We start from the raw sequence: 13935 nt of genomic DNA, 5'->3' as shown, positions 1-13935 counted from the left end.
AGGGAGTGGGCCATAGTTCTATAGGTGGACGCCATTTAGGGATATAGCCATAAATGTGGATCAGGGTTGACTCTAGAATTTGTTTGTACGATATGGGTATCAAATGAAAGGTATTAATCAGTATTTTAAAAGGGAGTGGGCCTTAGTTCTATAGGTGGACGCCTTTTCGAGATATCGTCATAAAGCTGGGCCAGGGGTGACTCTATAATGTATAAGGTATTAAAGAAGGTTTTAAAAGGGAGTGGTCATTAGTTGTATATGTGAATGCGTTATCGAGATATCGACCAAAATGTGGACCAGGGTGACCCAGAACATCATCTCTCGGGTACCGCTAATTTATTTATATATTTAATACCACGAACAGTATTCCTACCATGATTCCAAGGGCTTTTGATTTCGCCCTGCAGAACATTTTTCATTTTCTTTTACTTAATATGGTAGGTGTCGCACCAATTTTACAAAGTTTTTTCTAAATTTGTATTTTGGTTCAAAAAATCGAATCCAATCACCATGTTTCATTCCTTTTTTTCGTATTTGGTATAGAATTATGCTATTTTTTTATTTTTCTAAATTTTCGATATAGAAAAAGTGGGCGTGGTTATAGTCGGATTTCGCCCATTTTTAATACAAAGATGAAGTGAATTCAGATAATACAAAGATAAAGTGAGTTCATATAAGTACGATTAGCAAAGATATATCGATTTTTGCTCAAGTTATCGTGTTAACGGACGAGTGGAAGGACAGACGGTCGATAGTGTATAAAAACTGTGCGTGTTTTTAACCGATTTCGCCCATTTTCACAGAGTGAGATCGCCTTTACGGGACTAAAAGGTGTAACTACTTTGAACGTTCTAAGGTAAAGCATCCGAGTTTTCTTCCGTAAATTGGGGTCACTAAAACATAAAATATGTGCAATTAACTTGTACAGGCTATATATTGCACCTCACAACTCCGACCGACAAGCTATTTTCGACTGATGCCGGTACCGGCCAATCATTAAGTTTATTCCGTTTGACAACGGCCAATAATGGGTAGAAGGTTCAATGTGGTCATATCAAATCGTTCATCTCCAAAACCATAGGCGAGTGTATTTATCGCTATAAAAAGAAGAAGATCCCAGAAGCTTTGACGAGTAAAAAATAAAATTCTTTATACGACAGGTAGAGGCAAATTTTAAGATCCTGGACTAGCTGCGGTTATAGCGGCTGCACCCCAGCATAGTAGAGAGGTACACACTGGACAGCAAGCTCATCTTGGTAAGGTAAAAATCAAATTTTACGTAGAAATAAAGTTCTTTATCGCCAAACAAAAATCGAGCACTTTGACAAGTGACTAATTGAGCTATGAGATAGAACCCTTCCTCCTTTAGATAAGACCCTACGCAGAGCTTGCACATATCAAGGTGAGGTTCGACGTTTTCGGCTGGTTCAGAATAAGTTCGCTTACTCACTGGCACAATGGTATTAGTACCTGAGATTAAATATCCCTGCTTTAAGATGTTTCAATTAACTGACTTATCTTGTTTTGTTGATTTTCCGACAGGGTGGATAAACGCCGAAACAGGTTTTTCTCAAAACCAAATTTGACAAGGGATGACGGAAAATCGTTCCAATATACATGCTTCAATTAGCTGGGAGCAATCAGTCTAGAGTAAAAAATTGCCACTATTCCCGCCTCACGGATGTTCGAGCCTCCTATCTTACTATTAGTTTAACCCAAAATCATTGAAAAACTATGTGGCCTTAAACACAATCACCTTCAAGCAATGAATGAATATGATCGTGGATTGTTGGTCTAGAGTATAAACTGGCAACTACTCTCGCCTCTCTGAAACTCTTAAGGATAGATTACTTTCGAGACCCACCATTGCACTTTAATCATCTTTTCTAATACTTTCGAGTGCTGTTCATCATAAGTCTGTAAGTAAGTAATAGGATGGATATTAAAAATAAAAAAAAATGTTTCTCAGCACCTTTCCATTTATGGCAAATAGGGGTTCTATATCACTCACCTAATATTGTTGGAAAAAGTTGAGTTAAGTGTTAATTGCTTCGTGTTTGGAGACTATAACATTAACGTTAATAATGCCAACAACACCTATAGCAAGAAATTAACAGATATGTTTAATGATTTGGCAATGAGACAAAAAATACTCTTCAACACACGTATCACAGATACAACTGAAACAAAAATCGACTTTCTATACTCAAATTCGAACGACGTTATTTGTCAAAACATGGACAAGTATAAAATATCAGATCATGAAACGATAGAAATAAAAATTAATACATCAGCACCATATAAAATGAGAACAACAAAAACAATTACCTCATGGGAGCTTTATAATAAAGAAAATCTACTTAACTTGTTGCGCGCATGCAGTTTTGTGATAAATGATTCAACCAGTATAGAATCCCAATTAGACATAGTAAACAATGCAATTCTACAATGTATGACAGGGTTAACATTTGAAAAAGTAGTGAAAGTAAGACTCATGAATAAGTGGTTTGATCATGAACTTACACAATTAAATAAACTTAAATATAATCTTTTAAATGAGTCTAGGAAAACCGGAAATTGGGACAATTATAAAGAAATAAACAAAAGATACAAAAAACTTATCAAAAAGAAAAAGGCAAAATATATGGAAAACAAAATCTTAATTAGTAAAAATAATAGCAAAGAAATGTGGAAAAATCTAAAGCAAACCATAAACCTGAAAAAAGATCATCAACAAATAAACAAAATTCAAATATTAAATAAGCAAATCGAAGAAAAGATCGAAATTGCGAATGAGTTCAATAACTTTTTCGTAAACATTTTTTAGAAATAAACCAAAGTATCGAACATTTTGATTTAAATTTAACCGTATCTGATAGCAGTTCGATATTCAAATTTAATTAAGTTGTAGCAGATGACATTGTCAAAATAGTTCGGCTATTCAAGAACAAAATTGGTGGCAAAAATCTTTTATCAGAAGGAGTTTTAAAAGATTCAATAGAGTATACAGCTTATTTTTATGCAAAAATTATAAATGAAAGCATGGAAACGGGCATTGTACCACAAAGATGGAAAACGTCGACCATTATACCAGTAAAAAAAATAAAAAATACGTATAAACCTGAGGAAATGCGACCTATAAATACACTACCATGTGATGAAAAAATTATCGAAACAGTTATAAAAACTAAGTTAGAAAATTACTTGGAAGACAATAAATTAATAATAAGTGAACAATCGGGATTTAGAAGAAAACACTCATGTGAAACGGCACTGAATATAGTGATCTCTAACTGGAAAGAAGATCTAAATAACAAAAAAGACACTGTTTGCGTTTTCCTGGATCTGAAAAGGGCATTCGAAACAGTGGACCGAGACATTTTGCTCCAGAAAATGAAAGTCATGGGAATTCAGGATATAGAATTAAAGTGGTTCCAAAATTACTTGACTGGCAGAAAACAAAAAGCCATAATCGGTGATGAAGTATCAAACGAATTTCGGTCCCATTAGGGTTACCGCAAGGTTCTGTATTGGCTCCTTTATTATTTTTGATTTATATTAATGATATTGTTAAAGCTGTAAAGTACTGTAACATAAAACTGTTTGCGGATGATGCTCTGCTTAGAATAAGTGAAAGTAGTTTAACAACTGCATTGACAAAAATGCAGTGTGACTTAGATAGTTTATATAAATGGTTATGTGGTAACAGACTTAAACTTAACGTGAGTAAAACAAAATATATGGCTATTAGCCGAAAAATCGAAAGCGAAGTTGCGAGTATTCAGCTCAGGGTGAAAGATGAAATGTTAGAGCAGATAAAATCAATAAAATATCTTGGGATTGTAATTGACAACAAACTTAAATTTGATGAACATATTCGATACACTGCAGGAAAGATAGCTAAACAAGTCGGTTTTATGCAAAGAACCTGTAAATTTATAAATAGAGAGTTTAAGGATATTGTATACAAAACATTGATTGAATCTAATTTTAAATATTGCCCATCAGTCTTATTCATTATACCAGATACAAAAATAGATAGACTTCAGATATTGCAAAATAGGTGTATGAGATTTGTGTTACGGGAAAAGTCAGATGCGTCGATAAGCGACATGCTAATAAAACTAAAATGGCTAAGTGTAAAACAAATTATTTTTTATTATACTATGAAAATGATCTTCAATATACGAAAGGGAAATGTACCTGAATAACAAATAATGTTGTATATATAAACGAAACCCATAATTTTAATACCCGTAGAAAAATGATTTTAAACTGCCACTCTATAGAACTGAAGTGGACAAACAAAACCTTTTCCATAAAGGATTTAAAAACTTTAATGAATTGCCTAATGAAATAAAAAATTGTGAAGAAATTTATGTATTTAAAAGCAGGCTATATGAACATTGTAAAACCTTACCTATAAGATAAGTTCTAGAATGTGATTTAATAAATATTGTTCAAACTAGGCTTACGCTGTAATAAATAAATAAATAAATAAATAAATAAATGAATTTATTCACCCCTGCTTTCGAGACACAAAGGGAAGTCCTGTCCTTTACCTGCCCTCTTTATATAACTTCCGGTTAGTATACTGTCCAAAATTACCAAACAATACCTAATGCAATTTTTTGTATATTCCGTATACTCCGTGTTTTCTCAATAAAAATAATTTATTGTGCGATTTCCTCGAAATTTGGTACAGGGGTACTTCCTTGACTAGTTTATTATTTGAGTAACTTTTCTTTTCGAGAAGTGGAACAGGGACCGACCCCTTCCAAAAATTTATGGGGTGATATGTTGAAATTCGGTACAGGTATTCCACTTCGACCAGCTTAATATTTGGACCATTTTCTTCCCGGCGTGTGGCCAGGGGCCAGCCTACTCCGAAAACTCTTATTTGTGGTGCGATTTCATTGAAATGTATTGTTCAGGCAGCCTTTCAAAAAAGAAAAGAAAGGGGCAGGAGCTGAAATTGGAGAGGGAAAGAGATAAAAGGGAGGGTTAGGGAGAAGAAAGTGTGATTAGGAAAAGGGGTTAAAAATTAAGAAATTGCGAGAGGAAGATGGGAAGGCCATGAAGAGGAATAGGAGAGATTGAGTGAGAGGAAAGAAAGTGGGACTAGAAGAAAGAAAAATAGAGAATGTAAAAGGAGAACATACGGAGGGGAGATAGGTATCAAACATGGAGAGGAGGAGGGGAGCAAGAAGATAGCTTCTTTCTACAATACGAAAAATGCCTCCCGTTTACTGGGAGTGGTAACATCACAGGGAGGAATATTATCGAGGAGGAGAACGGTTCAAATATCTATATATATCTTATATATAAAAATTAAAGCGATTTTAAAAATTGAGTTAGTTTCATATTGTGTCTTGTTGGTTTATACAATCAAAAATATTGGAATTGGTCGGTAAGGTGAAGCAGGCATTCGATATTTGGTATAGAAATTCCAGAAGGAATGGGAGTAGGAGAGGGAGTTATTGTGGGAGTGGGACTAGGACTGTAGTAAGTGGGAATGGAAGTTAAGTGGAAGTAGGAGTGAGAGTGGAAGTGGGATTGGGAAATAGCAGTAGGAGTTGGAGTGGAAATGGCAGTGTGAGTGGGACTATAAAAGGGTTTGGGAGTGGGAGGGAGACAAATAGAATAAGGGATAGACAAGAATTATAAGAAAAATCGAAGATAGATTAGAAGAGAATGGGATAGATAGTAAAAAGAGGAAGTCGGGCTAAGCTTTTGACTATAGGCAACCCAATTTTCGGACATAACAAATATTCTGAAGTGGGCACCATGCACTGGCTGTAGTGCAGAAGTAACCAATTGCCGAAACATCGATGCGCAGCGGATAGTATTTAAACACGTTGTGCATATCTACGTCACTTTACACATGCACCGATTGATAAGCTATGTGAGGTTACAACAAAAAAACCTTCTGGAATGTGGTCGTTTTTGAGGAAAGTTTCGACACAAACTTAAATGTATTTTTTTTCGGTAACTTACCTGAATGTTATCAAACCGCAATCCATTGCACTGAAACCAAACTCTGGTATCGATACCAAATCAATTTTTGACAAACGATTATTTATTTATTTATTTATTTATTTAGTGTTTGTACCAGGAAGACTTACGTCTTTTAGGCAGTACATCAATCCGATTAAGTAATTATACATACCTAAATGATACAAAAAGAAATTTTCTTGTTCATCTAAAGAGATAACAAAGCATATGTAAAAACAGAAAAGTTAAATACATACAAATTTTCAATAGTATATATTATCAAACATACACTTAAAACTTTAAAGATTTAGAGTAACTTAAGAGTTAAGAAAAGAAAATGCTGCTAATTTGAAACATCCTGCTTTTCTAATAGTTTTTGTTTTGGAGGGAAGTGAGTTCCATAGACAGATTGTACTGACAAAGAACAGTCTTGAGGATGTTGTATATTTAAACTCAGGGACCAATAGATTTAGGGTTCGAGTGGACTGACACAAATTTAGTTTTTCAAATAAGTAAGAGGAATTTTTGGAATGAAGTAGCTTATGCAAGAAGCATAGATTTATAAGTTTTAAGAAGTTATTAACATTACTTCCGAGAATTTGTACGGCATATGAAGAGATATGATCAAATTTCTTTTTAGAAAAAACGAAACGGGCAGCATTGTTTAAAGCAAGCTGCAATTTATTATTTGCAGACGAATTAAGATTACCGTATATAAGTTCCCCATAAGAAATTTGAGGAATTATAAGAGATTTGACCAGCTTCATTTTTGTTTCACGTGGTAGTAAATAGGCAGTTCTTTACAAATTTCGAAGGGTATTATATATTTTACCGACCATAAGGTTAACATGGTCCACACAAGTTAATTTAGAGTTAATTCTGAAGCCTAAATTGGTGACCACGTCATGGAATAATATTTTGTCTTCATTAAGTATAACTTCAGGAAGGCTGTTCAAGTCACATGTTGCGCTTGATATTGCTAACGCCTTAGATTTCATTGCATTCATATATAACTTATTTGTGTGGGCCCAATTTCCTATGCGTGATAAGTCTTCATTCAGCCTGACGAACAAGTCTTCGGTAAGCCCAATAGGGCGTGACAAGTATATTTGTGTGTCGTCGGCGTAGAGATGTATTTTGGCAACAAGGAACTATGTTGTTAATAAAAAGTGTAAACAATATTGGACCCAAAATAGATCCTTGTGGGACACCAGATGTTATAAGCTTTAAGTTTGAGACATTATCACCGCATTGAACTTGCTGAAATCGAGCTGTGAGGTAGTTTTGGATTAGCTTTATAGCATAAGAGCTGAAGTTATAGTTTATTTCCAGCTTATGAAGATGTATTCTGAAGTCAACTGTGTCAAAAGCTCGTGAGAAATCTAAAAGTACAAGTACTGTAAGCTCATTACGGTCATAGGCAGGGCGTATGTCTTCAAGAATCTTAAGCATGGCAGTAGCGCAACCATGTCCTCTCCTGAATCCCGACTGGTCCTCAGATAGTAAGTCATTCTTATATATATAATCAATTATCTGCTTAGCTAATAGCTTCTCATAAACCTTAGACAAGGCTGGCAACAGGCTAATTGGTCTAAATTCTTTGGAAGAACATGGAGACTTAACTTTAGGAATAGGGATAATATTAGCTATTTTCCATTGACTTGGAAACCCACCGGACATAATTGAAAAGTTAAAAATATGTGTTAGTGAAGCTGCAACAAATGGAAGTATAAGTTTAATAAATCGTATACTGATGCCATCAAATCCAACGGCGTTAGACTTAACGTCAAATGTAGCATCCAAGACATCACTTTCGGTTACAACTGAGAAGTCAAAAACATCAATATCAATATTTGTTCTTCTGCCTATACTACCCATCTTACTGTGTTCATAACTGGTGTTATGATCATCATTATAATTTGCACTGTTATCGCTTATATTACCATTCAGGAAGTGTGAGTTCATGACATTAGGGTCAAATTTGCATTGAATATTATCTTTTTTGGCTACTCCAACAGTGCGAAGATTCTTCCATAGCATTTTTGGAGCAAATTTGCATTAAATTTATTATTCAAATATGCCACCTTAGCATTCCGGATACATAAGGTAGCTTGATTGCGCAAAAGACGATAGGCTTCCCATTTGTTTTCATATGGAAATTGCTTCCATTCTCTGTAAGCTTTCTCACGTTTTCTTAAAAGCTTCAGAATTTCATTTGAGAACCATGGTTTTTTATGACCATGGATTTTAACGGTTTTTAGAGGAACATATCTATTAAAAAGGTGATTGACAAGGCTATTAAAATATTCCAACTTTTCGTCTAACTTAGAGAAGGAAAAGCATCCATTCCAGTCAAGAAAAGCAGCCTCTTTACTTAGCTTATCTAGGTTTACAGCATTATAGTTCCTATAGGTCAATTCAAAGTCGGGCTCTTTTACGTTGAATTTCAGATCATACGATAAAAATAACATTTCGTGGTCAGAAATAACATCCATGGGGAATTGGTCAATATGATTTATGTTATTCGCATCGTTAACACATATCAAATAGAGTAAACTTGCCTTGCTATTTGGAGAAAACCGGGTCGCGAATGTGTTCACAATGCACAGATCATTTGCCTGAAAGTTACTTAAAAGGTTTTTACTGCAGGACTCATTATTAAGGATATCAATATTAAAGTCACCGCAGATGATGACATGTTCATAATTTATTGCATATTCAGAGAGTTTAATAAATAAGCATGTTAAGTCATTTGACCTATTGGGGTTGTATACACAAGCCACAAAACACTTAGTACGAGCATCGGGCATTTCAATAAATATACTTTCTACCTCACTGGTATGGTCTGAGCGATAAATTACTTTTGGATTCAAAAATTGTTTGCAGTATATAGCAACTCCACCACCACGGATGTTATTTTTCCTGTAATTTCTCAGCAATACATATTTATCTAATGAATCAGAATGGTCTTCAACGCCAGATTTGAACCATGTTTCGGTAATACAAATTAAGTCAATGTTTAGATCAGCAAATCCATATGAAAGGTAGTCTAATTTATGAACCGTAAGACTGCGAATATTTAAATGACACACATTGAATGTTGGGTGTTTTTTACATATTTGACTCAAGATAAACCTTACCTGCCCACTGTCAGTACAATCGTTATTCACTTCATACCAGAGAATTCATACATAATCAAAATAAACAAGCAAGACGATATCAACAGAGCAGCAGATGAAAGTTTTAAACGTGGAAGTGAAAAAGAGTATAGATTGTGAAATGGGAGAGAAACAATAGTGCCAGTATAAAATAATATATTAAGCATTAAAATCAAGCAAAGCATTATGCTAGGGTGTTTGTGTATTGTTCGCTTCATTTGTCGGTACGTTGTTTCCTGCAATTCGTTCAGCGCTCTCTTTTGCGGCAGTTATGCGGCAGTTACCCACCGACGTGTGCCGTACGTAAGGACGTTTGTCGTACGAAGCACGTTTGACCGAACTTTCAAGCCCGTAGGAATCAATGTATGCGTCTGTGTACATGTACATAACATATTTGTGTGTGTATTGTTTACAGATAAGCACTGTTGCCATTGACCATTTTGCATGTATGCTTATGGAAACATCAACTTTTTGCAATTTAATTTTTGATATTGTAAAAGGCCGGAATACATATTAAATAAGTATAAATAGATTAAATATTTATAATCAGCACTTTTACATAATTATTTCGAATTATTTCTACAATTTTTCAAACTTTAATTAGGCGTTTTTGCATAAAATTGGAAACGGTCAAAAATTAGCGCATAAAAGTTTACTAGGTAACTCTGTCTAGTGAGAGAGCGATCAGCTGACACGTTCTTACGGAAAAAATCAAAATTGTTTTGATTTCTACGTTCCGGGCTACGTACGTACGGGCGTTGCACGTCGGTGAGTTTTCGTTTACATTGCACACTCATAAGATAGGTCGTGTCAGCTGACACGTTTTTTCTACGTACGTTCGTGGGTAACTGCCGCATTACCCACCGACGTGTGCCGTACGTAAGGACGTTTGTCGTACAAGCACGTTTGACCGAACTCTCAAGCCCGTAGGAATCAATGTGTGCGTCTGTGTACATGTACATAAGATATTTGTGTGTGTATTGTTTACAGATAAGCACTGTTGCCATTGACCATTTTGCATGTATGCTTATGGAAACATCAACTTTTTCCAATTTAATTTTTGATATTGTAAAAGGCCGGAATACTATTAAATAAGTATAAATAGATTAAATATTTATAATCAGCACCTTTACATAATTATTTCGAATTATTTTCACAATTTTTCAAACTTTAATTAGGCGTTTTTGCATAAAATTGCAAACGGTCAAAAATTAGCGCACAAAAGTTTACTAGGCAACTCTGTCTAGTGAGAGAGCGATCAGCTGACACGTTCTTATGGAAAAAATCAAAATTGTTTTGATTTCTACGTTCCGGGCTACGTACGTACGGGCGTTGCACGTCGGTGAGTTTTCGTTTACATTGCACACTCATAAGATAGGTCGTGTCAGCTGACACGTTTTTTCTACGTACGTTCGTGAGTAACCACGGCTTTTATCACTAATTTTTACAGCATCACTGTGTTGACGAGTACGTACGTACACATCTCCACGCAGTGAGAAAACAGAAGTGAGCCGTTTCTGAAATATTCCTCATAGAAAGGCAAAAATTGGCGCACCATTGAATAGGCATAATTGGTCATCTCGATGCATTCTGGACGAGTCCAAACTTCGATACGTGGTATTAGATTCGCATCATTATTAGAATAATGCGACTTTACTAAGTTCGAAACGACAAACGCGAAACTGTAAATGGGCATTTCTGGTGAAGTCATGAAATCGTCGCGTGTAAAGCCTGGTTTTTGGTGACTGAAATAAACACGAAAACATAAAATAGCTTCTTAAATACGTTACAAGTTAAACCAGCGCAACCTACGAGCTTGTTAGTAGAGGCATATTGGATAAAGCCATGCCTAATTTATCATCGCGTATAATACTGAACGTAAAGTTCGCCTTCATATCGGGACGATCGAAGCAGGGGAAAGCGCGACGAGCATCAACTGGCGAAAATTACGTGCTGACCATCCATCTTTAAAAGAAGAGAATCAATATATAATAGGGGAAGATATACGATGTTTTATCACTTCTTCTCTGACTTCTTTACTTACTCCACTTTATTGTTGTCCAAGTTTGTATAGCTGGTTCTGTAGGCACCCTGTAGTGTATCGGTAATTTGGCTTACAGAATCCACGCTAACAGTCTATTTTATATCTCGTTTAACTTCAATGCCCCTATTTATGGCAACAACAAATGTGGAATTGTTTTCACCATATCTACCCTCGAAATCCAATTCGATTTCATCGCTTAAAAACAACGGAGTTTTGGCGGGCGAACGTATGACGCGCACATTTGAAATGGAAATATTATGCACATCAAGCATAATCGGAAGCAGTGCTGGGATATTGGCATCGCGTTGTACTAGAATAGAAATACTACCGTTGTTGGAGGCAGTACGTATGTTGGGTTCAATTGCGATACTGAAAAGAAAAGGGTTTATTTAAAATGTGTACATGAAGATGGTCAAATACAAGTGAATCGTTTATTAAAATATCAGAAGCGGAAATAATATGGACAGTTCTATGGTTAATTTTGAAGGCTTAATGAAATCCGTAGAAGATTACGAGACTTATACGGTTGAGGATTTTGCCGGTTATTTATAGTACGCGGTTAAAATTGTTGCCTTAATCTTAATGTTAAAAATATCGAAACCATCTTCGAATGGGAAGTACTGATCAGGCTTTACTAGTTTCCATCCTCGCTGTAAAATATTAATAACGGATTCCAAAAATCGATAGCTAAGTACATATCGATGCCTGCTTCACAAGATTGGTAATATTTAGGACGAATTATTGAATTTTAGTTTGATTAAAAGCAGACCTACTATTAGGGCAAGTAATATATGTATGTATTCCATATCGCTACATTCGCGCATCGCTAATTTACGATTCTTACAGCATACTATCTCGTACTCGAGCGATGAGGAAATAGCTAGCTAGGGAACGCTAGTCCAGGAACTAATAAAGAAAGAGAACGAGAAATGGTCACGTAGTAGTGAAGAGTACCACGAGGCGCTTCTGCGCACACATTTCCCATCAGGATATAGTGCAGAAGAACCAGCAAGCAGCACTTACACTTCAATCACGGAGCGGTTAGTGCCAGGCTGGGTGACTGATACCAAGATGGGTGGCAAAAACTTTCTCCAAGTTTCAATCTCCGACCCAAGATAATAATTTAATATGACCACATTGAACCTTATAGGATATCACGCCTCCACTCCCTAGTTCCATGAAGAATTTGGAGACGTCAGAGCCTCGGGTGCTAAGCAAACATAATTCGCCAGGGTAAGTAAGGTTAACAATTGGATTGGAGAAGCTATCTATTGCGCTGGTAACCCTTTGAAAGGGGATTGCGCTACACAACCCGTTGATTCATTTAGGTATTTCATTCGCCTGTTACGATAGGCACCCCGAAGCTGCTATCGTGGATTTGCATATGATCGACAATGTCGAAAAAGTGTGGAACCAAGCGCGGGCTGCAGTGTAGACTAACAAAGTCACATAACATAGGTCCCAGCAAGCTTTTGGTATTTTTCAATTGGACGGAGTTATTTTATAACAAAGGTCCAGGTTTTTGATAGAGTTTTTCAGTTTAGTTGTTGAGCAAACTTGCGGCAATACTATGGACAAATTCAGTCTGTGTGAAGTCCTAACGACCAGTTCAACCTAACCCGTGCTCTTGTGAAACTGGATTGCAAAAGAATACAACAAAAGTATTGTATATAATTTCGTGTTATTAGCTATGTTTTTTTACATGTATATACATATGCACTTCAGCTTTATATGGACTGCTAAGTGCATAACTTTATCTACGCTTATGATTGCACAGAAAACTAAATAAATAAATGTAAGGCGCGATAGCCGCCGAAGAGATCTAAGGCCGAGCTTCTCTTCCAATTTGCGTCGTGCTGCTTTTTAGTTTTTCCTACAAACTGGCGGGACGAGACCTACTTGTTAAATGTCGACTCCGGACGGCATCTGTAAGGCAGATGAATTTTCACTGAGAAGCTTTTCATGACAGAAATACACTGCCGAGGGGCGGCCCCGGTTAGAAAAATTTTGAAAGAACTTGTTTCTAAAATTTTGATGTTGCTTTACCCGGTGCGTGAACCCAGGATCCTGGGTGTGGTAGGCGGAGCACGCTACCATCACACCACGGCGGCGCAGAAAACAAAAAAAAAAAAAATAAATATAAGGCGCGATAACCTCCGAAGAGATCTAAGGCCGAGCTTCTCTTCCAATTTGCGTCGTGCTCCTCTTGATTTTCCCTACAAATTGGCCGGACGGGACCTACATGTTTTATGCCGACTCCGAACGGCATCTGCAAGGCAGATGAGTTTTCACTGAGAGATTTTCAATGCACAAATACACCCGGAGCGCTTGCCAAACACTGCCGAGGGGCGACCCCGCTTACAAAAATTTTCTTTTAATTGAAAAACCTTATTTCTAAAATTTTGATGTTGCTTTGCCCGTGGTTCGAACCCAGGGCATACGGTGTGATAAGCGGAGCACGCTACCATCACACCACGGTGGCCGCAGAAAACTAGTACTGTTAAATTTCAGTATGCATTATACTCAGCAACTGAAATTTGTCTCTCCATTTTACCTCTACACTTTTCCCCACATCATTGGCCGAAAAGTCAATGTCCACTATTCATCGCAACAGATTCAGCTATAGATTATACACTAAGCCCAATAGAGGTGCGTGTCTCCGCTTTTAAGTACAGCCTGTTTTGTTGCGAGTTATTTAGTCACTGTCGCGAGTCAATGATTACCTAAAAATTTTCTAGG

The 13935-nt window shown here is 36.3% G+C and overlaps 1 protein-coding gene across 1 annotated transcript in view; it reads right to left on the bottom strand.

Annotated features, from left to right (window-relative positions):
- LOC137240877 (aminopeptidase N) overlaps window positions 1–13935 on the bottom strand; it is a 309531-nt gene that overhangs the window by 44976 nt on the left and 250620 nt on the right. The window contains 3 exon segments of the mRNA XM_067767799.1: window positions 10678–10897; window positions 10965–11117; window positions 11197–11565. Coding sequence (XP_067623900.1) covers window positions 10678–10897; window positions 10965–11117; window positions 11197–11565 — 742 coding nt within the window.

Source organism: Eurosta solidaginis, chromosome 1 (genome assembly GCF_040869045.1).
Source record: "Eurosta solidaginis isolate ZX-2024a chromosome 1, ASM4086904v1, whole genome shotgun sequence".
Lineage (NCBI taxonomy): Eukaryota > Metazoa > Arthropoda > Insecta > Diptera > Tephritidae > Eurosta > Eurosta solidaginis.
Note: the sequence above shows the minus strand (reverse complement) of the source record. Positions and strands in the feature narration are given on the sequence as shown.